Raw genomic sequence first — 27346 nt, 5'->3', positions numbered from 1 at the left:
AATATTGTAAGTAATCATTATGAATAATGTAAGTTGACATTTAAGATATTGAAAGTAGGCATTAAGGATACGGTAATTAAGCATTAAGGATAATATAAGTAGCCAGTAAAAATAGGTAAATAAGCATTGATCTTTAATTTGTTGGATTTAATATACGTCTCTCAAAGAGTTGATTTTCCAATAGACTAGCCGGTAAACACAAAAAAGGAGGAGTGGAAGGAGGAAACAAAGAAAGAAAGAAAAGGCAAATGAGGGTTTTTTTTGTAACACTTCAAATATGTTTGGAAAATTTGATCTAAAAAATATAAATTTTTGCTCATTGGTTTTAAAAAAGTTTAAACTTTAATTTATTTTTTAAAGGTTTAAAAATTGTACTTTATTCATTTTTAAAGATTTATTTTACCTTTTATCGGCTACATTTGAAAATAGTTCGAACCTTTAAAAGCGAATAAACAAATATTTATATCTTTTATATCAAATTTACCAATATGTTTTGGAGTAAAATAATTTAGAAAATAAATTTAAATGAGTTTCAGTTAAAATTTGATGTTTGAAACAAGATTGTTTCGAGTAAAACACTGTTAAATTTATCGAATAGTTTAAGAATTACTATTAAAAAATAGACCAAAGTCTTTTGTCTTTTTAAACACTAGGATGGGGAGAGAACATTAGCTATCCATGCTAGTAACCCTTAGCTCGGATTACCTTGTGATCTTGTAAATCTTATAACATCAACCAATAGTGAAAGAGTTTTGTATTCGACTTAACCCTAAGTAGATTTTATTATCAATGTCTTTTAAAATGTATTATTCAAAACAAAATATAATTCAAAACAAAATGTATTCTAACATTATATTCTAAAATTACTTTCAAACATAAAAAAAAAATTTTACAGCCAAATTACTTTAAAAGTGTAGCTCATAATCGATCCTGAATAGCATTATTGAATATTTGAGACCCTTTATTTTTAGCGGCCCTAAGCAATTATCCGAAATGGGTTAAAATTCAGCCCATAATGTACTCAAAATAAACTATTATACAATCCAATAAGTATTAACTATTCAATGACCACAAATAAATTATTTGAAACCACAAATATTGAAATTTAAGTAACTTATTTAAAAGACAAGAGTAGCGGAAATTTACATTATATAGTCCAACTAATATAAATTATAAGCATATAAACTCCTTATTAAAATAAGGAAACAAACATAATCTTAAATATATAATTTTATTTTGTCTTAAAAAATTAAATGCAAAAATAAAAATCAATAGATACGCCTACAAAAGGTAATGCCATCACCAAGAGGAAGATGAGCAATATGAATGCGAGAATGAGCAGCCAAGAAGTAATTAAATTGGATAATAGCTTGGCGATTCTTTTTCATGGAGTGAGGTACTTTTATTTCAGACATGGCCACTGTTCCTCCCCAAAGTGTGTTGTCATATGCGATCACACCACCAACCTTGATTAATTTCATTAATCTCTCGTGATAATTCATGTAGTTTGTCTTGTCCGCATCCACGAATGCAAAGTCAAAGCTATTCTCATTTTCTTCCTATTGTATTCATTCCATCAACTAGAGATTGGATTACATATATGGACTAAATAGACTAATTAATACAAACTAAAGAGAAAATTAGAATATTTGCTTCTTATTTTGAAGTCGTCTCTTTGAGAAAATTAAATGCAAGCAAATTTGATGAGATTTCATCCTAAAAACAATTGATGATGGCAGAAGTAGTCCATCAAACTTATATCCTTTGCTCCATTATAACTATTACTTTTCTTTTTTTACGCAATCTAATTTGTTATATTTTGATTATTTATATGTTAAGTTATGCATAACTAAAATTTTTAAAAGTTTAACATTATGAAAATGTATGATTAAATGATTCAAACTAAATTCCACTTGATTATACTTTTTTATATATTAGCAACTACAATATATAAAATAAGTTTGAATAATAAACAATACCAAAAATACTTGTGTAACAAGTATTTCAAAACGGAAGTAGTAGATGTTAGTCAACCCCTCTCTGATTGTGGGATCATATGTGAGTTATTTTACAACAACGTCAGTCATGAATTTGAATTTAAAATCTAACGTAGGTTTAACGGCCCGTTTCGTAATAGATATTAAATGGTGGGAATGATACTGAAGACTAGTGTAATTTTAGTAGAAAAATCTTTTGATAAGTTGAATGATCATGTTCGTTCTATTCCAATCATCTCATTTTCTTCACATATATTATTCCAATGCATTACCATATGAAAAAGTGATATTAGGTGGTAATAGAAAATTGTGAATGAAAAACCTTTTCCGATCAAAGTTTTATCACCATGAGATTTACATGGTATATTCTATGTAGTGTAAATGTAAATTACACTAGAAATCATTTTCATTGCCATCGTTTAGTATCAATTACAACCAAATGGGCTGTAAGTGTTTTTTGAACACTATCAATTTGGATCCAGATCTAAGTCCAAGTAGTTTTTGAAATGTAAACTTACATTGAGTAGGAGATTGTCAAGAGCTAGTAGAGCATTTGATTCAATAAAATTAATCTTCCCTTCAACGCCAGCTTTTTTGATGAATGGCAAACCAATTTCATAGGCCTCCCTATCAATATCAATCGCGGTAATCTGAAATAACCAACTCAACAATTTAGAAATGTCGCTTTTAAAGATATTTTGGTTTAATACATTGATCTTACCATTTATAACAATACAATGTGATTAAATGTGGCCGAGAAATTCACTATAACATAATTTGTTTTTACTGGGATATATTTTAGCGACATTTAATTTAAATGTCGCTATTTTAAATTTTTAATAGTATATATAGAGAATTTAATGACAGTTATTAGACCCTTTACCAGCACACTAAAGCTTTTTGCGACATAAGATCTAGTAACATTTCTCACAAATATCACTATAGATTATAGTAACAATTACATGAATCAGTAGCATTTTTTTAATGCCACTAAATTCAATGTCGCAAAAAGTTAAATCTCTTGTAGTGATGGGGTGTTTGACGAATGAATGTCGCCTGTGTTTTAGTTGGTTTATTTGGTTATTAGCTGAAAGTTTTAGACTATTTTTGTTGGCTATTAAGCTATTTTTCATTATGTGGTGTTTAACAATTAGTTAATGACTATTGAGTGTTTTTAGAAAAAAGTGAAGCAACAAATCAAAAGTCAATGAAAAAGTTAACTGATAGATATTTGGCTTTTTGATTGATCAAAGTAAGTATTATCAGTTGGTTTTTGGCTTTTAAGCTATTATTTTTCATTGTGATCGTGTTTAACAAGTAGTCTTAGTATCTTTTTATTGATTGTTAGCTTTTGGCCTATTTTTGCACCAATAAACAACTAAAAATCAACAAATATTTTTTACCAAATATCTTATTAATTGTTGTTTTAAACAATTAGCTTAAACAACTGACTTATCAATCAATACTTTCAGTTGATGAAACCAATCAACCGTTTCAGCCAAAAGTTCTAACAAACAGTTATTTGCTAAACAGACCCTTTGACTTAAAAACAAGATTTTTAATTCGCTTAAAAAATATTTACCGACTAACAATTCAAAAGCTAAAAACCAACTCAAAAGTCAACACAAAAACCAACTCCGAATCAAACCGGCCCAAAAAGAATGAGAGTAAGATGAATAAAGCCCACCAACCTTGCCATCATTTGGGATTGTAAGTGCAGTTAGCAAGAGTGAGTATCCAGTAAACACTCCTACTTCAATTGTCTTTTTGGCATTTTTGTCTTTCAATAAGAATTCAAGCATTTGTCCAGCCATTGGTGCTCCTGCCATATAAGACCTGCCAAATCACAATAATATATTAATAATGCAATCATTTCTTCTTCATAAAGATTTAATTCTGAATTATGATACTTAATTAAAGGAAAAATAAAAAACTTACTTGGGATGATTTTCAGTGGCTTCCCTTAGCTCCTTTAAAAGTTCAGCCTCTCTTGGATAAACACTAGTTTCTAAAATGTACTGCTTATTTCAAATATATAATTCTTAGGACAATTATTAGTTAATTACGTAAAAGTAATTATATCTTATAAAGTATATAACATATTTTGGCGTCAATTATTGACTTAAGTTTTTGGTTGAATTGATTCTTTGACATGGTATTAGAATCCAACTTGACGATAGGTCACAGGTTCAAATCTCAACTACCTCTCATTTTATGTGGCCCTACAACATGTTTTTTATCCACACTTTTAGCCCAAAATGCTATCTATGAGAGGGCGTCTTAGAGTATATGTAACATATCATGAGCTTTAATCAAAAGTTTCAATCAAAAGTTTAAGCTAACAGTTGAGGCCCATAATCGTTCCAGAATATTTTATATACGCTCATAGAAAAACTACGTACAGGGTTTGAGGAGGGAAAGACAGCGACAACTCATACCCATAAAGGAGAGCGCGACCAAAAAAGTCCCCCGGCTCAAGACGAGACTCTAACACTATATAATCGCTATAATGTGGACAAACTTTTAGAAACCGAGCGAGTAATTTAATAACAATATAAGTGAGACTAACGTTGTGCAACTCTTCACTTTGCAATAATCCTGTAGTCTTCATGATTTGCTTCATGTCTCCGATGATCTCCATTTTCAAAATAATACCTGCACCAAAGTTTAACAATGATAATATATAGTACTTAATAGGAGTAACACATTTTATTTATTAAATTTCTGTCATGTTGCATTTATTCATGTTTTATTTGTTAGAGTATATAACATATATTCTGTCTGGTGTCTCAACCATTAGCTTAAGCTTTTGGTTGAGGCCCTAAGATATCTTATATACTCTAATACGCCCCCTCATACGAGAGTCTTTTACGCTAGAAGTGTGGATGCAACACAGACCCTCCTCATATCTGGTATCATGTCAAGAGACCAACTCTACCAAAAGCTTAAGCTGATAGTTGAGACCCCAAAATATGTTATATACTCTAACATTATTCGTATTTATCTATACTAGTATAAAAATTAATGCAGTGTATGAAGTTATTGGTAAAAAGATATATTTAAATATAATTTTAAGAGAATGATAGAGGTATATATTATTATCATTATAAAATTTATAAAAATAAACTATATTCACTTTTTCTCATAAACTTATATATTATAAACTTATTTTTTCTGTTTCAAATTAGTTGCAATATTAGAAAAAATGACACTATTTATTCATCACTCTTAATTTGTGATTAATTTTTAAGCTATAGGTTAAAACATAGTTAAGTGAGATCTTGTTTGATTCGTTACATTGCAAAGGTTATTAATATCAAACTTTTAATTTTTTATTATACATAATTAGATATATTAAGGACTAAATTAGTATATTGAACTGCGTGAAAAAGCAAATTTTGCAAGTAAATTTTATTGAGGAAGTATTTATTATATATAGTAATAGACTAATAGTAAGGCAGCAAAAACTTATTATTATAAATGAAAATATCTAATCAGCATGCGCGAAAAAAGAAAAAAAAAAGTAATTTTAAGCATGCAGGAAGACAAAAACTTGCCAAAGACAGCTGGTGCATATTCAAAGCATAAGGGAGTTGCTTATTGTTAGCTGATGATGATGGATACATAAGATGTAAATGGTGAGAAAATAAGGGAACAATGTACGTTTAAATTAGTGAATATAAATTAAAGAAAATAATGGACATACTAAACAAAAATAAAAATGTTGCTAACATAAAGAAATTGATGACGGAAGATACCATACAATATAAAAATGTTGCAAATTGAAAAAGATAAATAAAAATTAAAATAAGAACAATGGCATTTATTTACAACTAACTGGGTTGTACATTGATATTTCAACCAATAAGATTGTGTATAAAAATCAAGAAACTTTTTTTATTATCAATTATTTTAATTTGATTTAACATAGAAATTTGAAACAATTAATGTTATACTTTGTAATTATTTTAACTTTTCAAGAAAAAATAAAAAGTAAAGTAATACTCCCTCTTATTCATCACAATTTATAAGTGTTTCATTTACTTTTTGGATACTATTTATCTTTTAATCTTAATTTTTATTTTAATATTAATTTATAAGTTATAACAGAGTCAAGTGGAATCTTGTTTGATTCGTCACAATCAAAGGATTATTTATAACAATTTTTTATAATTTTTAATTATGCATAATTAGAGATATTACAGATTGAATAAGTGCATTGCGCAAATAGGACACTTGTTAAAGAATTTTATATTTTCAATACAAATACAATTATTATTCTCCTTTAAATACTAAAAATGTTAAAAGTAGTTATTTTCTCTGTTTTCATTTGTTCTTTCCATTCACTTTTTTCGCAGATTCCGGCCAATTCAAACTTAAAAATCAAATAATTTTAATTGTAAGTTTCTAAAAATTTTAAAAAGTTGATTATTAGAAAGTATATATTGAGATGAATTTATCAAGATTCAATATAAATATGTTTTTTCATATAAATCAATAAGAAACTATAATCAAAGTTTAATGCTAAAATTCATAAATACTATTTAAAAAAATATACAAGACGGAGAAAACGGAGAGAGTATTTGACAACTCATAATCTTGACAATAGCAGCTGAATAATGGCGTATGATTAATTCGTGCAAGCAATATTAAATGAGGTACATAAAGACTAAAGAATACTTTATGTATGTATTCCAAATTCACAAGGAATTGAAAGAAGTACAAAGCGCACCAGCACAAACTAATGTTAGCTACTCATGGTCAGTAGTCAATGTTAAGGCCGTGACAATTGTGATTATTTTATGGGCCTATTTTTTAGATACATACGTAGATTTGGACTCACAAACCCATATTATTTATTCTGTTTTCTAATGAAGTTATCGCAAGGAATGTTCACAGAAATTACGAAAAAATAGAATATTTTAGATAGTGAATGTATTATTTAATTAAATAATAAATTTGATGGGAGAAAAGAAGGAATCATAAGCATTAAAATATATTAAAAGAAAGTTAGTGGAAAAATATGGAGACCACAACTAATAAAAAATGATTTTTATAAAGTTAGTGGGAAACATATGAAAATCATAAGAAATATAAAAATGTTAAAATGAAGTTAGTGGGAGATATGTGGGGTTATAAAAATATTAAAGTGAGGATGAATAAAGTTATTTTTGTCCAAAATTTGTGATATAAATAGAAAGATTCTTTATGGAAACAACAAATAGAACACTCAAAATGGCAAATGAAAACTTATTTAAAGAACGGAGAGAGTAATATATAGGTGTTGACTTGCATACAACACTTGCTAAGTTTTATTTTCTCCCAAAACCATATAATCGGTATTAATTAGGAAAATTACTCACCAAACTTATATACAAGTTCATAACTAAATATTTTATTAATATAAAATCTTTGTCATATGTTAAGTATTTTCAAAGAGTGTAGTTAGTAACTAAGTATGAGTCTATGGAGGCAATTAACAAGAAGGGTCACTTATTGATTAGTCATTACTAAGGTGTACTATAAGTCAAAATGGCTAAATTGCACACTTTGTCCCATTTGGCCTAGGCTAATATCGTATACAACTAAAAAAACTCACTCCGTAACGATCCAAGCAATAAGTCAATTAAATATTTGGTCGAAAGGCTACCGACCAAATAGCTATTTTGGCCATTTTGGTCAATTCAATTGACCAAACCAGTTAGTAGCTATTTGATTAGTAACCTTCCTGTCAAATAGCTACTAAACTTGGTTCTAAGGTTTATTAGCTAGATCAAAAAATAAAAATCTAAATCTAAATTCCACCTTTGAATCGAGGGAAAGTTAAAAATACGAAAACATAACCTAAAAGGAAAAATTGATACCAAAAAAATTGATATTTTTGGGAAAAAATTTACAACAAAATTATATACATGTCATTTCTTTTAAGTGAAAAGTTGGATAATGTACATATGAGAATTAATTAGCGGGGTTATATTATGATTGATCGATGATTTATTGCTCAACGAATCTTACACGCAAATTTCAACGATTGGTCGCTTAATAAACTTTAAGACCCTGTAATTTATTACGTCAAGATTATATTTTAAATGATTTGAAAAAATAATTTTAATATATTTATTATCGAATAATTGAATTAGCCATACACATATCAAATTAAAATTTTGATATATACATTTTCTTTTATTTAAGTAGTCAATTATTATTATTATTATTATTATTATTATTATTATTATTATTATTATTATAGTCTTGATTATTATTATTATTATTATTATTATTGATATTATTATTATTATTATTTTGATTATTATTATTATTATTATTAAAATTTTGATTATTATTATTATTATTATTATTATTATTATTATTATTATTATTATTATTATTATTATTATTATTATTATTATAATACCCATACACATATCAAATTAAAAGAGGTTGTTAGTAATAAAGAATTTTCTAAGAATAAGAATGATTTAAGATGTTGTATTAGTTTATGTAAAATTAATGGGCTAGATATCTTATTATTACGTATTAACGAAATATTTTATCTTATATATAGAGTAAAATTGGACAATATGGACGATGTAATGATTCAAAAGTAAATAGAAAAAGTGTTGGTTAAATAAAAGTGATTAAAGCATAAGAAGAGAGAAGAAATATGTCTATATTGACAAGTTTATGTATTTTTCAAATAAGGGTAAATGGGAAATTCAAGAAGATCAAAGATTAATAAACGAGTTGAAAGTGAAGGAGGTAACAATATGAAAAGAGTGAAACTTAACCAGTATTCGAGAAGAAGAAAACATGAGGTTTAGAACCACATTACTTTGTAAGAGAAAAATATATAGAGTTATGTGCATAAGTTATGATAAAATTTTTTATTTAAATAGTGTGATGTATCAAAAATGATTCAATATTTTAGGATAAAGGTGTGCGGGAAATCAAAAAGCACAAGGTCAGTTACAAGAATTACTATCATGACATAAATGGTAGAGGTTCTCATTTTTTTAATGTTTTATGACGTTATTAGGTTTGTTCTTTTGGAGTGAAACCTAGAGTGTTGGATGACTTGATTAAATTTGACATTTTTGTACCACTTATGTTTAAGGATATGATTAAGCAAGTAAATCGAATTGAACTTTATAATTATTTATTAGGTTTTAGAGGACTTGAACGTTATTTTATAATATTATTATGCAAAAAAAAAAATTAAATAAGTTTCGTGAGTCCCATACACATTGCGGCGTAAGCAATGCTCAAATGAAGGCATTGAGGCTTTATATGGTTGTTGATATCGTAGCCCTGTATGTTGGGATGATTTAGTGAGTCCATCACTTTAGATCGACTATGCTATTGGAGATTATCGAACAAGTGAAAATGATTCGTAAAAAGCTTAAGGTAGCCTCGGGATCAACGAAATTCTTAAGTAGAACTAAAAAGAAGACCATATGAGTTTTGATGTGTGATAATATGTACTATTGATGGGTTCTCTGATGGAACTAATTATGAGATTTAGCAAGAACGAGAAGTTGAGCTCAAGGTTTATCGAATCGTATGAAGTCACAGTGAAAGGTTGAAAAGTTATCTATAGACTCGTGTTGCAAATAAGTTAGCGAAAGTCCATAATGTATTTCATATTTCGCAAATTAAACGATATATTCCTGATAAGTCACATGTATTAGATCTTGAACTGTTACACCTTGACGAAAACTTGTCATATGAGAAGAAACCTAGCGAGCCCTAGAATACTAAAGTAAGTACAAGAAAGAAAAAAAAGGAGAGATTAATAACGTGGTTAAAGTTCATATACGTGAGAAATATCCACACCTTTTTACCGAGGTTAGTTTAGTTACGGGGTCGTAACTTTTCTTTTAAGGAGGGTAGAATGCGATAAATTTTGCGCGTTTTCACGCATTTTATTGTTTAAATTGTGTATTATTGCAATTATTGCATGCTTGCTATTGAAAATTTGAGTGTTATTGTGTATTTGAATGCAATCTTGTGTGTCAAATGAAGTTAAGTTTTAGAAAAAAAATGATAATGAAGTCATGCTTGTGTGTTTTAATGACAATTAAAATTGTTTTTGATGTTGGTTTAGTGGGCATAATGTGCCAAATGGAGCCAACTCGACAGGATTGACTAGCAAATTTTCATGTTTAGAGTCTTTTATGTCCTACTTTCGGTGACAAAACTTCTTTTAAGGGGGTAGTCTGTAACACCTCGTAATTTATTACGTTAATATTATATTTTAAATGATTTGAAAAAAATAATTTTAATATATTTATTATCGAATATTTGAATTAACCTTTAGATATATATATATATATATATATATATATATATATATATATATATATATATATATATATATATATATATATATATATATATATATATATATATATATATATATATATATATATATATATATATATATATATATATATATATTTATTTATTTAAGTAGTCAATTATTATTATTATTATTATTATTGTTATTATTATTATAATTTTGATTATTTTTATTATTATTAAATAAATTTAAGTTAACTATGAGCTAAGATCATTTATTATTTTTATTGAGTCTTGTAAATAATATACCCAAATAAGGTATGGGTAGGATTAAAAGTTTAATTACTCCCCTTAAATAACCCACCTCATATTTTTACTCCTACCTCCCTCCAATGTCTTCTTCTTTCTTAAACCCTTACTCTCCCTCAAGAAATTCACCTACCACAACAAGACTACCCAGTTGCACCACCACCACCACCACCGCCGACAGCCGCCAGCTGCCAGCCGCACCACTGCCCACCAGCCGGCCGTCGGCTGTTCTACGCGACTCTGCTTTCTCTCCTCCAATTTTTTGAGCTTTTTCATCCGTATTTAAAATTAGTGCTTTTAATCTTTAAAGTTTTGGGTAAATTCATGAATTTTAATTTAAATTAGTTTATATCTTAATAGAATTTGTAATAGATAACTTTTAGAAGTGAGATTTGAAAATAAATAAGTTAGGGTTTGTGTTGGGGATGAAATTGCAGAAGTTTGTAATCTTCTGATAATTAGTTAACTTTACTGTCCTTTTCTTTTTGAATTTTTTTAAGTTTGATCTGGATTATCGTTCTTGGGTTTAATTTTTTTTTTCCTTTTTGTTGCTTTTTTTTTAAAAAAATTTCTCTGATCTTGTTATTTTCATGGTCCTTATCTTTGGTCCTTTTTTCTGCGTGTTTTACCTTGTGTTTGTGCTTTGAGTGTTACCTAGGTTTGTTTTTTTACCTAGTTTTTATCGTCGCTCTTTTTGTGTTGATATGTGTTTATCTTGGAGTGTTCCCTTAGACTGTAACCTTTTAACTTAGTCCGTAGTAACCGAATATAGAGTTAGGAAGTAATTATGGTCACCTGAGGTCAGGTCCAAGGAGAGGGGGTCAGGGGGACAACGTAAACAGTATCTAGAACTTAGAGTGGGGACTTGGAACATAGGAACTCTAGAAGCCAAGTCGTTGGAGTTGGCCAATGAGCTCTATAAATACAGGATCCATGTAGCGTGTGTTCAAAAGACTAGGTGGAAGGGGCAAAAAGCAAAAGGTATAAAAGGATATAAGTTGTGGTATGTAGGGCTGGACGGCAAGTGTCTAATGATATCCTAAAACAATTGGTTGAAGTAAGGAGATGTAATGACAGGATCATTCTAGTTAGGATAGTAGTGGGGGAAAAGATCATATCAATTGTCAGTGCGTACGGGCCCCAAGTTGGTCTCGACGAGCAGGTGAAGTGCGAGTTCTGGGATAACCTAGGAGACCTCTTGAGAACTATCCCAGATGACAAGAAAGTTTACTTAGGAGGAGACTTTAACGGACATATAGGTAGAGATGCAGACAATAATAACTCGGTACACGGTGGATTTGGTCTGGGGGAAAGGTGAGAGTGGGGAGAAGTTGCTGGATTTCGCGTTAGCAAAAGATTTGGTTATAGCAAACTCGATCTTTAGAAAGAAAGATGAGCATTTGACCACATATAAGAGTGGCGGGCATGCAACACAAGTTGACTATTTCCTAGTGCGCAAGGGAGATCGGGCATCATGCTTGGACTGTAAGGTAGTGTTGGGTACAGAGATGCCCACCCAACACAAAATTTTAGTACTGGTTTTCAAGATGAGGAAGAAAATCGTAGAGAAGAAGGTCGAGACCAGGGACAGATCATGTGGGGGAGACTTAAAGGGGATATGGCCACAACCCTGTCAACCAAGATAAGTTTAGTGGGCTTTCCAAGACAGTCAGAGGATGCAGATGAAATGTGGATGAAAATGGGGAAAACCATTAGAAAAGTGGCAATAGAGACCTTAGGGGTGTCGTTGGGTAAATCAAAAGTGTTCAAAGAGTCGTGGTGGTGGAATGAGGAGGTGGAAAAGAAGATAAAGAATAAAAACAAGAGATTTAAAGAACTTATGGCATGCACGGAAGAGGAGGATAGGATAGAAAAGAGAGTGAGCTATAAAGAAGCAAAGCGGGCGGCAAAGAAAGCGGTAACGGAGGAAAAAACCATGGTTATGAGAATTTCTATTGGAAGCTTGATACTAAAGAGGGGGAAAAGCAGATTTTTAAGTTGGCAAGGACTAGGTCCAGGCAGCGGCAAGACTTAGAGGCAGTGAAATACATCAAGGATGAGAGAGGGCGAGTCCTCTTGAGACAAGTGGACATTAAAGCCAGATGGTTCTAGTATTTCTCTCAACTACTCAATGAGTCTAGGGGGCCAAAGGAGGAGGATAAGCTTTTGTCTGACGTCCAAAGACCACTGGAAGATGGGTCAGCGAGTGTTATTACCACAAGAGAAGTAGGAGAAGCTCTCAAAAAGACGGGGAGAACGAAGGCAGTCGGGCCAGATAACATCCCGATTGAGGTGTGGAGGGGTCTAGGAGAAGAGGGCATTCGTTGGCTGACGAACCTCTTTAATACGATCCTGAAGACACATAGGATGCCAGAAGGATGGAGGAACAACACATTCATACCTCTGTTTAAAAACAAAGGCGATGCACAAGTATGTGGGAATTATAGAGGTATCAAACTTTTAAGCCACACTATGAAATTGTGGGAAAGGGTGATAGAGAGGCAAATTAGACAGGAAGCGGTGATTAGAGAGAACCAATTCGATTTTATGCCAAGAAGGTCAACATTAGAGGCAATCCATGTTTTGAGGAGAATGATGGAGAAATATAGGGAGCGGAAGAAGGATTTACATATGGTGTTCATTAACTTGGAGAAAGCGTAGCATACCACGATGCATCATCTGGGATAGCCTCAAAGCTAGAGGTATTTACCCAGTGTACATTGAGGCTATACGGGATATGTACGATAGAGTGTCGACTAACATCCAAACACCGGTGGGGATAACAGAGCTTTTTCCGGTTAAAGTTGGGCTTAGCGCCGATCGGGCTACACCAGGGATCGGCGCTAAGCCCATTCATTTTTACTGTCATTATGAAAGATATTTCCCAATCTATTTGGGAGACGGTATCGTAGTGCATGCTTTTCACGGACGATATAGTGCTGGTAGCAGAATCTAGAGAGGAGGTTAGTAATAAATTGGATGAGTGGAGGGAAGCTTTAGAAGGTAAAGGGTTGCACATTAGTCATACGAAGACTGAGTATCTGCACTGTGACTTTAGTGGGACAACACCAGTAGGTGAACCAGAGGTGTCCATTGGAGAAGCAGTTGTTAATTGTACGACCAAGTACAAATATTTGGGATCGATCATTCAAAGGGATGGAGAGATTGACGGAGATGTAAACCACCGCATATAAGCGGGTTGGGTCAAGTGGCGTGCAGCCACCGCGGTGCTATGTGATAGGAAATTTCCAAGCAGGCTAAAAGGAAAATTCTACCGGACGGCTATCAGGCCTGCTCTGCTATATGGGACCAAATGCTGGCCTGTTAAGAAGGTTTTTGAACACAAGATGAAAGTTACAGAAATGCGCATGCTGAGGTGGATGTGTGGGCACACATTGATGGATCGAATTAGGAACCAAGAGTTTAGAGACAAACTAGGAGTAGCCCCTATTTCTGGATAAATGTGCGAAAATAGATTAAGATAGTTTGGACATGTGCAGAGAAAGACTCTTGCCTCCCCTGTGAGAAGAGTAGAAAGCATTATAGTAGAGGGTAAGAGGATTCGAGGAAGACCCAAGAGAACTTGGGATGAGCAGATAAAAATTGACTTACGGGAGCGAAACCTTTCCGAAGGCCTGACTAGAGATAAGGGTAGTTGGAGGCGTCATATCCAGGTTTTAGATTATTAATGTTCTTGTAGGTTCTTGCCATCCTGCTTCTTTATTAGTTTATTAGTTTTATTTTTTTTTTGTCCCTTTAATTAGCTTATTAGTTTATTAGGTTTTACTCCCTTACACCTTCGTCTTCGTATCTTCCTCGAGTTGGGGGACTCCTTTGGCCGCGCTCTCCTCTATGGATATGAGTTACCGGTGTCCTTTCCTCCCCAGACACTGTCCATAGTTTTTTCTATGTGCGGGATTGATGTAGGATCACCTACATCTAGTTCTCCTGAGCTAACCAAGATCAATATAATGATACATCAAATGGAAGACGCTCAAATTCAAGTTCCAAAACTGAAGTCCTTTAATTTCGTAGTCATAAACTAAGTCTTCTTTTTTGGGTCATTTTATTATTTAAGTCGTTTATTTTATTTCGAGTATTTGGGTCTTTTGTTTTCTTCGAGATGATTAAAGCCAGGTTTATGATCAAGCTTAATCATTTCTCATGCTTAGTTAGTCGAGTTGTACTTTTCTTTTATTTGAGTTTAGTATTTAATTTTGCTCATGGGTCGAATATTATGCGATTGAAACGCAAGCAAGCAGCTGAAAATATCAAGCAAATAAACCAAGGAAATATGAAGAATATAAATATGAAGGTTCAGCAAGTGGAAGATTAGAAAAATATTTAGCAAAATCAAGTTGTTTGAGACAGCAAATAAACCAAGGAAATATGAAGAATATAATTATGAAGGTTCAGCAAGTGGAAGCTTAAAAAAATATATATTTGGCAAAATCAAGACGTTTGAGACACCACTTGCAGCCGGAATTTTGAGCACTATTTCTTGAAGATTGTGAGGGATATATCATGAAGATCTTATCTACTTTCAGCCCCAAAATATCATTTGAAGATTAGTCAAACATATTGCAAATATTAGCTGATTTGTAGCCGTTGCAAGTAGGTGTATGTAGCCGTTACAAGTGGATGTCATTTCTGAATTTTCTTTGCTATTTTGTAATCCTTGCTGGCTTATCTCCTTATAGTATAAATAGGGCTTAGCTTGTTTCTTATATTATTCAATACTTTTAATACAAACTTCCTATTGAGCAATTTTCCTTGTTCTTATTTGCAATTTACTTTAACTTGGATTAGTTTAAGTAATTTGAAGTTCCTATGCTTTTCATTCTTTTGGCTAAAGTTTGAATGTGTTCTTAGGAGCCCTTAGATTTGTTTCGTGGTGTAACTGTATCGAAGCAACCTTTGGCAAGCCATTTTCTGTTTGAGAAATCAACACTTACATTTCATTTTTTTCCTTGTTTTAAAACCACAAAATTCACAAAAACAAATTCATTAAAACGAAAACAACAAACTACGTGTGCGTATAGCTTGGTTTAGCTTTGAGACATAACCGATCTATATCAGGGATATACTGGGTTGGATGATGATGATGATGATGATGATGTACTACTTTTATGTATTTTGGTGATTTTTGTGATAGTGGGACAAATTTATAGAAGCTTTTGATAAGTGTTATTTTTGATTAATAATGGTGGTTTTGATAATTAAAAATAGTTAAGGTTGTTGGTCACTTTTAATACTTAAATATAAATTAATTATGCTAATGGTAGTTGCTTTTAATTCTTAAATATAAATTAATTTATGGAGACAAACTAGGGGTAGCCCCTATTTCTGGAAAAATGCGCGAAAATAGATTGATATGGTTTGAACATGTGGAGAGAAAGACTCTCGCCGCCCCTGTGAGGAGAGTAGAAAACATTATAGTAGAGGGTAAGAGAAGTCGAGGAAGACCAAGGAGAACTTGGGATGAGCAGATAAAAGTTGACTTGCGTAAGTTAAACCTCTCCGAGGGTCTGACTAAGGATAGGGGTAGTTGGAGGCGTCATATCCATGTTTTAGACTACTGATGTCCTCGTAGTTTACCTCTTTGTGTTCTTGTTAACTTGCTCCTCTCATTTTTTTATTAGTTTTTTTGTCCCCTATTTTGTAGGTGGGTCTACTTATTTTTATTCATAGGCCTTTATTTTATCTTTCCAGTGTAGCTACGTCTTCGTTTCTTTCCGTTTCTTTGTTTCCGTTCCCGTTTCCGTTTATTTCTCGAGCCGAGGGACTCCTTTGGCCGTGCTCTCCTCTATGGGTATGAGTTGCCGCCGTCCTTCCCCCCCAGACCCTGTCCATAGTTTTTTTCTATGAGCGGGATATACTAGGTAGGATGATGATGATGATGATGATGATGGTGGTGAATGTGATTAGTGTTGTTGGTTTGGTGGTGATAAAATTACTAATAAAGAATTAGTGATAAAAATTACTAGTAAAGAATTATTGATAAAATTACTAATAAAGAACTATTGTATAAAATTACTAATAAAGAATTTTTGTATCATGTATCGTTAGCGGTGATTAAGTGTTGTCATTGTAATTATGGAAACATGGTTGATGTGTAATTGATGTGGTTAGTATGCAATTATTGCCAAACTAATTTCTTGTATGGTTTTGAGATGTCTAAGCTACTAATTGCTTTGTTTTGTTATACTTTGTCACCTCAAACCTTGAGGAATGGAACAAATTTGATTGAAAATCATTATCATCATGCATTGAAATCGAGTGTAATACACTATATTATACGATCTAAGGCTACATAGTCTTGTTTTATTGCAAAAGTGTATAAATTGAATCTCTCCCCTTGAACATGCCTTGTTGTAGAATTTAATGGAAACTAATATTATAGTTAGATTGATTGATGACATTGTTTGTGAGTAAACATGTTGTGTGTATGATTAGATTGCATATTCATATGAGTTGTGGCTTGTAAGGATCGTAGTAGGGTACTTAGTAGAGCAAGTAGTTCCTAAAGGAAGTCGAGTAGACTTACTAGTCTTACTTTAAACGTGTATAGGTGCCCGGTTCATAAGAGGGGCGTAAGAACCTCCTTTAAGTGATTGTTGCGACTTGTTATCTTGCAGTTGCAGGTAAGTACACACAGTAGCTAACTCTTGCATGCATCTTAATTATGTTTTCTTTGTGTAACAATGTTATATGAGTTATGTTGACTATGATTTGCTATTAAACATTATTAAGTTATTGTTTCAAGTGTGGATTGGTTTGTAGAGATGGTAGAGAATGAGTTTTGATGTTGCGAGAGTGGAATGTTGGAGTATATGAAATGGAATGAGAATGATTCCTTATTGATAAATTTTGAATTTTTTTTATGAATGGGAACGAGTCCCGTATTGATGAGATATTAAGTTGGTTGTTTATTGTGACTCCAATGGATTGGTACCCCAGTTGGTTTAGTTCCCGGAGGCATGGATCATCTGTATATGGTCGTTGTACGGGGTATGATCATACTTTGTTATTGAGCGTTGGCATGGCCGTCACCGTCCTTGGCTGAGGTGTTACCATGTGGGTCTTGCAAACCCCAATATGGTGGCCTCTTGTCACATAAGAGAATATATGAAATCAAAGAAGAGAAGAAAAATTGTGGAGGCATTGAGAAGTACATCGAAATGAGAAATAGTTAGAGTTGATACTTACATAGAGGAATGCCTCCTTTATCTTGGTATTTGGATTTGATTATTGGTCATATATATAACATGTTGTTAGTTACTGACATGTACTGTTTGTTTTCATTGTTGATGGCTCGTCTTTGATGGTCCTGCTATGACGCGTTGGTCTATGATCTTACGTTGAGCAGCGGGGACATCATAAATAGACATTACAGGTGATGGAGCTTCTATGCATTGCGTACGAGGGGAATGAGTGAGAGTCTTGAAGTGTGCGATAATCTTATTATTTTGACTTTACGTGTAGAATATTTCCATTCAGGTTGTTTATGTTTTGAGTTTGAGGCACATGTCCTCCTTTTTGTATAAGTTATCTCCGTTGCGTTGTTTTGTGATTTGTATGATTTACAAAGTTATCGTTCTTTTTCTTTCTTCAAACTCAAGCGTTTACTTTGGAACCATGATCCATGCTTAGCATGTCAACAGAGGATTAGGCGATGAACATTTCGCGGTGATATTTTGTTACAAGGCCGATGTTGCCTCGCGTTTATTTTCTTTTGGTGCGTCCAATTTCAAGGCAGATGCTGCCGAAATTTTTGCACAATTTTGTTTGGAAGTTTTTCTATAATCCCTTTAATTAAATCAATCAAACTTTACTTTTTTTCTTTTCCTTTTCTTTATTTATTTTTATTTTTTTTTAAATGTAACTCCCGAATTTCCTCCGTTACATTCTTGAAAAGTTGTACGACGAGTTTTGCATTGTGATGAAGAGGGATTCTATAAATATGATGACAATTAAGTTTTATGATACAAAGAAGCAAATAGCTAGGCTTAGATTTCTAGCGGAGAAGATTGATTGTTGGATTAATGGTAGCATGAAATTATTGGGGGAGATAATTAAAATGTGAGACACTGTGGGGGTTTGTAGAAAAGCTAGGTGATAAATAGATATGAATGAAAACAAACGTATTTTCAAGAAAAAAATTTATCTACTTACCCCTAGGCGCTAGATTACAAAGATTACATGCCTCTTATGTTACTGTCAGTCAAATAAGATGACACACTGAGCACCACAGAATATTCCAAACCATTCCGAAACCTTATCATCACTCTCATTCTCATTCTTTCTCCCTTTAAAAATATCACAGCGCTAGAAAGTTTTCCGACAACCTAGCTCTAACACAAGCACATTCAAACAAGTAAACTTGGCAACCTTTTCGTACCAATATCTTTTTCTGCGACACAAAAAGACTCAATAATTTAGGATGATTCGCAAAGATTTTTATTTATAAATTTGACGCCAAAAGACTCAATAATGTATGTAAATTTTAAACAATCTACAATTATATATTTTTATATCATATTTTTAATTGTCTTAATAATCATAAAATATATTTAGATATATAAAAGTAAAATATAAATATTATTACTATAGTTTATAAATAAAACCAGATTATTAATTTTTATATAATACTCCATGAAAATTCAAAATATTTTAATATATATTAATATTTTAAAAAAATATACAAAAAGCTACCAACCAAAGCTATATTAGCTATTTAGTCAGTCGGACCGATTAAAAAGTGACAAAAGCTGTTGTTTGATAGGATTGAGTGATTGATTAGTTTCTACCAAAATTATCAGATAAATTTTGTCAACTGTAATTTGAGCGTCTCGGTGCCTCCTTAATAGGGAGATCGGTTCATTCAATAATTCGACCACTAATTGACCTTTTTTTCTGTTGCCAACTATTTTCTTAAGTATTGCCCTTTGTGAGATTTTGTCACTTTTTTTAATTAATGTTTAATAGTGTTAAATGAATTAATTATACCTAAAATATTTTTTTATTATTTTTTTATATTTAATTATACAATTAATTAATTAATTTATTATTATTTATTATTGCTAATTAATTAATTATTTATTAGTCATATTTAAGATTTATTAAATTATATAATAAATTATTTATATTTTTTTATATAATTATGTAGAAAGATGGTTCGAAAATTACAAAGGCGCATTAGCCTATTTTTAGAGAACTCCGTTTTGGTGAGCATATGACACCCGGAGAGATTCATTAGCCAAACAAAAACATGGACCAAATAAGAAAACTATTCAATCAATAACTTTTTAAAGGCCTCAAAGATCATTAGACACCCCCATCCCCACTAATTGAATTTTATTTAAGCTATTTAATTAGTATGTAAATTTGTGTGCTACTTGTCATACTTTCACCGGTTATGTATTCTAATATTGTTTTTTCAAAGTCGTTATAATTTTTTTTTTTTGAGAGACAAAGTCGTTATAAGTTAGTCTTTAATAAATTGTGCTTTATAATTATCTTATAATGTTGGTTATGTAAAATAATAATCATCAAAATAATAATTATAACAACTTTGAATAATAATTGATGAATTTAACAATAATATTAAGGAAAATTTCACATGGTAATATCGAACTTTTGTGAAATGCTAGTGGTAGCACTCTTGTAACATGGAGGGATATGGGTATGATTTCACTTCAACAAATTTAACTTTTTGCGACATTAAATTTAGTAGCATTGAAATATGCCATTGATTAATATTTCTAGAGTAACGTTTTTATTTTAAGTTTCATTATTAAGTGACACTTTATTTGGCCTTTAGTTACATATGTAATTGTTATTATAGTCTATAGTGACATAAATGTCACTAGGTACAATGTCGTGAAAAGCTTTAGTATGATTTTTTATTAAGCTGCTAAAGGGTCTAATAAATGTCACTAAATCTACTATATATATTATTAGAAATTTAAAATAATGACATCTAAATTAAATGTCGCTATATATATCCCACTAAAATCAAATTTTGTTGTAGTGACTCACCATATTACAATCAATTGTAAGTATTATTAAAAAAAAGTAGTGATATTTTTCAAATTTCAGTATAATAAATCACAATCAATAACAAATGTTTTAGAACAGAAATAATAATAAAAATATGTGTAACTCACCTCAAATAAAGAAACAAGAAGAAAGTATTAGTGATATTGTAGATAAGAACCGAGACTTGCTAATGGTGACACCCGAACTCCTCCTGGCTTAATGCATTCACTCGTTAAGAAATTGCCAAAGAAGATGACTTTAAATCTTAATGAAATTGTTGGGTATAAAAAGAGGCATCTGGCCTTCACTATTCCAAAACAGAATTTAATAAATAATAAATAAAATATACTATGCACCAATAGGTCATGGTTATGGCACAAATTCAGGATCCGAGAAAGAGATGACGACTGCACAAATTATATCCATACCCTACTTCTTGAGAAAGTTGTTAATATTAATGGTGACTTGAGTGCACAACCAAGTCATGCACATAGAGATGGTATCTTTTGAGAAGTTTAATGGGTGATCAAGTATGTGATTAAATGTGGTGATTAAGTTGATGATCAATGCATAAAATAAATGGTGCGTTGATGAAGTGACTTAAACATGGGAGTTATGAATCTAGATGAAGTGAAAAAAAGGTGCTCTACTATGCTGGGTCGAGCAAAGCTGTCAGAATGCCTCCTGAAGGTCGCTCGACCATGCCGCTCGACCGAGCGAGCCTCTATTTTGGTCGAGCGGATCTTCTGACGCTCCTAGGATGCTGTTTTTGACTCTTCAAGTGCTTGGGTCTGTTTTATTATCATTTATTCATAGCTTTAATGTATTAAATGTTACGTAGTGTGATCTCCCCTATAAATAGGGAGGTCATTTGCTCAACCAAATAATCCACAATATACACCCCAAACCAAACACTAGCCTATATCTCTTCTCTATTATACTTTTCTATATTTGAGAGTTCTTTGAACTCCTTTAATAATATAAGAGATACTAAATACCGGAGGGCGTAGCCTAAGTTAGGTGAACCTCGTTAAATCTTTTGTGTCGTTTTTTTTATTGCATTATTTTCTCTTACAAACTTCGATATCATTGATAGCGTAAATTTATTTGTTACAAGACTTCATACATTCGACCTTGGCAATATTGGAGTTTGAAACATATTGTTCGAACTCTAATATAGTATCGTTTTCAATAGTTATCATTATCATCATCATATCCAATGTCCCGTTTGAAAGCAGGGTTTGGGTGAGGGGAGATGGCGGACAATCCATACCCATACTCCCTTTATAGGGAGGATTAGAAAAAAACTGTCAATTTTACCTCTCAAATATATAAAAATCCTGCATAAATAAGATATAGGTGACATCATTTTTCACAAATAAACAACTGATTGAAAAACATAAGATAAAACACCCCTAATAGAAAGAGTCGTGCAACATAAAATTAATTTATGTGGTGTTTCTTGGTGTCACTATTCAACAATAAATTGTCGGTATCAGATGTTCGTAAAGATGCCTTTTTCTTAACCTAGACATTCAACGTGCTAAAGAAAAATAATATTCTATTCCTCTCACTCAATATGTGGTATTTTGTTTTTTTTTTTTATATATTTTTTTCTTTTAAAAATACTTTTAAAATAGTATTAATGAATTAATCAATTCAATCAAAATCTTAAACTGATGGTTAAAGCTTTAAAATATATTATACACCCTCCAATTCATTTGAGTTATTTCATTTGTTTTTGACACTTGTCGAGGTAATATTTTGACTCTTAATATTTCTAATTATGCTTAATTAAAAATTATGAAAAGTTGATATTCATAATGTTTACATTGAGACGAATAAAAGAATATCCTATAATATATTATATACTCTAACAAATTATAACATAATATCAGATTTTGTTTCAACCTGTTGATGAATAAAATTATTTCATGTCAAACTTAGTTACAACAGAAGGATTTATATCTATTGTTTGTCTAAGTACAAAAAAATCTCAAAATAAAAAATATATATTCTCTTCTGATCAAATATTTCATTTGATGCACCAATTTTAAGAGTAATAGAAAATGTGTTACTATAATAATAATAATAATAATAATAATAATAATAATAATAATAATTAAACAATTGAATCTCATGACGATATTAACAATGATGAAATGTTACTAAAAAGGAATTGAAATAATTGATTTATTTGAATATATCAAATCAGGAAATATTAAATATTAACAAACGTTTCGGTTTCTTAATTTCCATTAAAAAGCTAGAAAATTTAGCTAGGTTTATTAGCAAATACTTATTTAGTTTTTTAAAGTTGTTCTCATCTAGAATATTCACGAGAATTAAGAAAAATGAAAACTTTTAAATGATATATATCTTAAATACTAAATAATAAATTTAATGCAGGAAAAGTGAAAATCATAAGCATTTAAAAAAATTCAAATAAAGTTAGTGTAAAATAAAAGGACCACAACTACTTAAAAAATGATTAATTAAAGATAGTGGAAAATATATGGAAATTAACCATAAGAAATATAAAAATGTTAAATTGAAATTAGAGGAAAATATATATGGAAACCTTAAACATACAAAACATTAAAATAAAGATAAACAAAGGTAAATATGTCTAAAATTAGAATTCCTCGATTTCTTAAAAAGTTTCCATTTGACTTATTGGAATGTTCGATTTATTGTTTTCATAAAAAATCTTTTTATTTATATCACAACTCTTGAACCAAATTAATTTTATTTATCTTTATTTTAATATTTTTATAATGTTTATGGTCCCCACCTATCTTTCACTAATTTTATTTTAACATTTTTATATTTATTATGTTCCCCATATAATTTTAGTTTATCCTTTATTTTATTAGTATTTATTTATTTTTTTTTTTTTGATGATCTAAGATCAAGTGATTGATTAGGAGCGTTGGGCCGTCTGCCGACAAAAATTTTACAAATTACAGTCACTACTATCAATGTTGCACAGTTTCAGACAATCCTTTAATGATGCATGAGCGCTTTAAAGCAGGTTCCACATACTTCTACTTCACAGAAGTGCTCTACATATTTGTTCCATCCTTAATTTAATTCAATTAGATTCGTTCCTAACTAAAGTTTTGTTTTTTTTTTTCCAACTATGTATTATATATTTTTTTTTTCTATCATATTAATTTCAAATTAATGTACAAATTTAAAAATATATAATGATAAGGTATTTATGCACAAACTATATTTTAATAATAAGAACTAATTCACTTTGGACCTCTTTATATACGTTCGGCTCAAGGCGATTATACCTCAAAACTATCCTAATCTTATTTAAAAATAATTTTACAACTTTTTTTTGTTTTTTAATGAAATTTTCATTTACCATTTTGAAATGTTCTATTTCTTCGACAAGCTATTAAGAAAAACTTAACAAATTTAAAGGAACAAAAAGTTAATAATTTATCTTCTCCGGCCTTGAGGCTTACTGGAGTTGCAAAAACCCTTTTAGCACGGTAACATTAAATTTAATATTTTTTCTTGAGTCTTCAAAAACTTTCCAACAAACAACGCTTTTACTATACACACAATTTAATTTACTTTTGTAAATTCTAGTTTTTTTTTTGTTTTTTTTTTTTTTTTTTTTTTTAAAAAAAAAAAAAAAAAATTCCGTGTTGCATTTGAATTGAATAGTTTTGTTTACAATTTAAAAATATTTTATTTTGATGTTTAGTTAATCCTCGTGCGATGTACGATTTTTTCATTTTGATGTAAAAAACAAATAAATTGAATAGATCTGACATAATATTACGTTAATTTTAATTATTTCTTAATACGCATTTTATTACATTCATGAAAATTGGAATTCAAATTTTTTTTATAGTTATTATTATAATAATGATAAAGCAGTGGACCATTGTAAATTGTATATATAATATGATTAGCATTTTAGTGAACTTTTTTTTTTAAAAGTATATTTAGAAATAATATAATTAATTTGTAAATGAATGAGTGTTTTTTTAAAATAAATATAGATCAATGGTGCTTTAAATTAAAAATCAAAGATAATAATTTGTGCATTTTTATTACATACTACTATTTATTACATTGTTTTTCAAATTTTAATAGTATATGTTATAGTCTCAACTAAAATTTTTAATGATGGTCAAATTAATTATCTTATAATCATCCTTAACATTTAAGATTTCTATAGTTATACTTATTTAATGACATCATCTTTGCTAAAATGAGGGAAACAATCTCATAAGATGATGACAACTCATTAATTTATTGAGTTGTTTATATCAGGTGTGTTTTGTTTTAGTATATAGTATAGATTATAAATATATAACAATTTTTTTAATCATATAAATAAAAAAAAATTTCTCTTGTATTGTGAATTATTTATTTAGTTTTGGAGCACGACTCTAAAAGATATACCTCAATCTATTAAATTAAACATTAACATATGTTCGAAGTTCAAAGAGCGTATAACCTATGAATTAAGTATAACTTGGTAAAATTTGATAGGTTATCTAGTATTCCTAAACTTAACTTCATTTTTTCTTGATGATTATTAATTTATTATTTTGTTAATTACATCTACTCTCTTTTTTCGATGAGAAAATATCATGTCATGTACAATGAATAAATATGTTTCATATGCTGTTTGAATCGAATGAAATGTAAATAAAGGGAGGAAATTGGAGTACTGTGTTTATATAATATATATCCATGGGTCTTAATTATTAGTTTAAATTTTCTTGGTTGAATTGTTTTCTTAACATGGTAAAAGCCTATGTGACAAGAGATCACGGGTTCGAATCTCAACTACCCCTCATTTAAAGTGGAATATTCAACGCCTATGTGCAATCCACACTTCTAGCCCAATGGACTTTCGCGTAAGAGGGCGTGTTAGAGCATATAACATATCCTAAGATCTTAACTATTAAATTAAACTTTTAGTTGAATTGGTTCCTTGACATATAGAGTTTCATCATACTTTGGCCCTTGACATTTTTGATGAATATATATATTTTTTTACATTATCTTTCAACTCGTCCATAATATTATATTATACTCATAAACAAAACAAAAGCTTAAAACCTTCAAAAAATATATGTACTTTAGAGTCAAAAAAGTCGGTATTAGTTTTGTTGTTGTGATTCTAATACCAACTTTAGGATTTTACCTACGATAAAATAGTTTTAATTTTTGATCATGACATCGTACGATCGTGTATCAAAATTGTAATTTTGATAACAATCCATAAATTTAGTATCAATAAATTGATAATTCATCTACCAATTTTTAATGATCACATTTACTTCTTAATTCTCATACAGATATTTAATATAATATGATAAATATTTCATTATATTCAAAGATTTTTTTATCAAACTTTTTCTTAATATCTTAAGGTGAATAACTAAAAACAATAGACAGTATTTTCAATTAGTTTAAATTATATTTCTAAAGTAGCTTAGCTTACTGTTGAATAATAATACACAGCTCCAAATGTAGAGGGAAGTCGAAATTCACTACCAGAAAGCACAGATGAAAAAAGTATTCATAAAAGAAGTGGTTGACAACAAGAATGGACTATGGATTAGTTGATGCAAAGCAGGATAAACTTGAACAGATTTTGTGAAGGATGGGCAAAGCTAGAGGGGCGATAGCTCGGGACACCGAGAATCGAATCTAAGAGCTCATGCAGTGAATTCACCAAAAAAATGTTAAAATGACGATGGTAAAAAGGCGACGACTACTCAGCGCCAATGACATCAACGACAATCCCATTGTCACAAGAATCTGGAACAGGCGACGGTTGGGGTGGTATCGCCAGCTAGTTGCCCTGTTTTTCCAACGTCTCTTTTTAGAAAATTATGTTGAATAACGGCTAGGTGTTAAGCCAGCTTGTCGCCAATTTATCAGTTCAAGTGAATCAAAACTCAATTCTCGGCAGCAGATATAGAGCGCTACAACTTTTTTTAGAATTTATATATACTAATTTCCCCAAAGAAAGATATGCATTGTTGGGCTTGATAGGTAGGCATGAATTTTAATATAAACATTCTATGTTTTTCATAAAGCATATTCATAAATATTAAGATTCGAATTAAACTTTTGAGAACCGTGCAAAACTCAAATATAACCATTAAAATGAAAACGAAGGGAGTACAATTCTATGGTCTATCCTTCGAACTTTCACACTATATAGCTTCTCACTGACATTATTGAAAGTTTCTTCTCATTTAAAATAGATCCATTCTAGTAAAACAATTCTAAGCTAAGAATGATGAAGAGGTTATCAAGGAAAGCAAGAACAGTAAGACTTTAAATAAAAACAAACCACTCATTCTAACTTTCTTCTGGATTTAAACAAACTTATTAATGAACATAAAGAACAGGTAATTTCAAGTTCAATTATACGATGGACAGGGATTTCCATCAGTCATAGTGTCATTCTACTAAAAATGAAATTTCATCAAATTTTGTAGTAAAACGAATGATTACCAAATGCAAAAAGAAGATATTTGTAACTAAAGGACGTGCTTTTGTTCTCCTTGATAGTTCGTTGCAGATAAATAGAGTATTTTTGGCAAATAAATGTTAATTAGAGTTGTTGGTTGAGGTTGTTATCTAGTTTAATTAGCTGAAAGTATTGACAAACAAGCCAGCTATTATGGAGATATTTGGCAAAAGTAAGC

The 27346-nt window shown here is 30.4% G+C and overlaps 2 protein-coding genes and 1 pseudogene across 2 annotated transcripts; 2 read left to right on the top strand and 1 right to left on the bottom strand.

Annotated features, from left to right (window-relative positions):
• Positions 1-1079: 1079 nt before the first annotated feature.
• LOC130815392 (caffeoyl-CoA O-methyltransferase-like) lies at positions 1080-21034 on the bottom strand. The gene is made up of 6 exons (XM_057681854.1): positions 20774-21034; positions 4567-4652; positions 3936-4015; positions 3689-3833; positions 2516-2647; positions 1080-1559 (listed from the first exon to the last, which is right to left on the bottom strand). The coding sequence occupies exons 2-6, from the start codon at positions 4636-4638 to the stop codon at positions 1269-1271; spliced, it is 720 nt and encodes a 239-aa protein (XP_057537837.1). The 5' UTR covers positions 4639-4652; positions 20774-21034; the 3' UTR covers positions 1080-1268.
• Positions 8705-13265, top strand: LOC130815686 (uncharacterized). Its single transcript, XM_057682173.1, has 10 exons — positions 8705-8812; positions 8926-8958; positions 9034-9126; positions 9270-9325; positions 10102-10185; positions 11410-11607; positions 11682-11918; positions 12111-12355; positions 12461-12605; positions 12746-13265. The coding sequence occupies exons 1-10, from the start codon at positions 8705-8707 to the stop codon at positions 13263-13265; spliced, it is 1719 nt and encodes a 572-aa protein (XP_057538156.1).
• Positions 13174-14120, top strand: LOC130815393 (uncharacterized; annotated as a pseudogene).
• Positions 21035-27346: the final 6312 nt, after the last annotated feature.

This window comes from Amaranthus tricolor, chromosome 6 (assembly GCF_026212465.1).
Source record: "Amaranthus tricolor cultivar Red isolate AtriRed21 chromosome 6, ASM2621246v1, whole genome shotgun sequence".
Classification (NCBI taxonomy): Eukaryota; Viridiplantae; Streptophyta; class Magnoliopsida; order Caryophyllales; family Amaranthaceae; genus Amaranthus; species Amaranthus tricolor.
The sequence above is the reverse complement of the archived record's forward strand: the minus strand, read 5'-3'. Positions and strand labels throughout refer to the sequence as shown.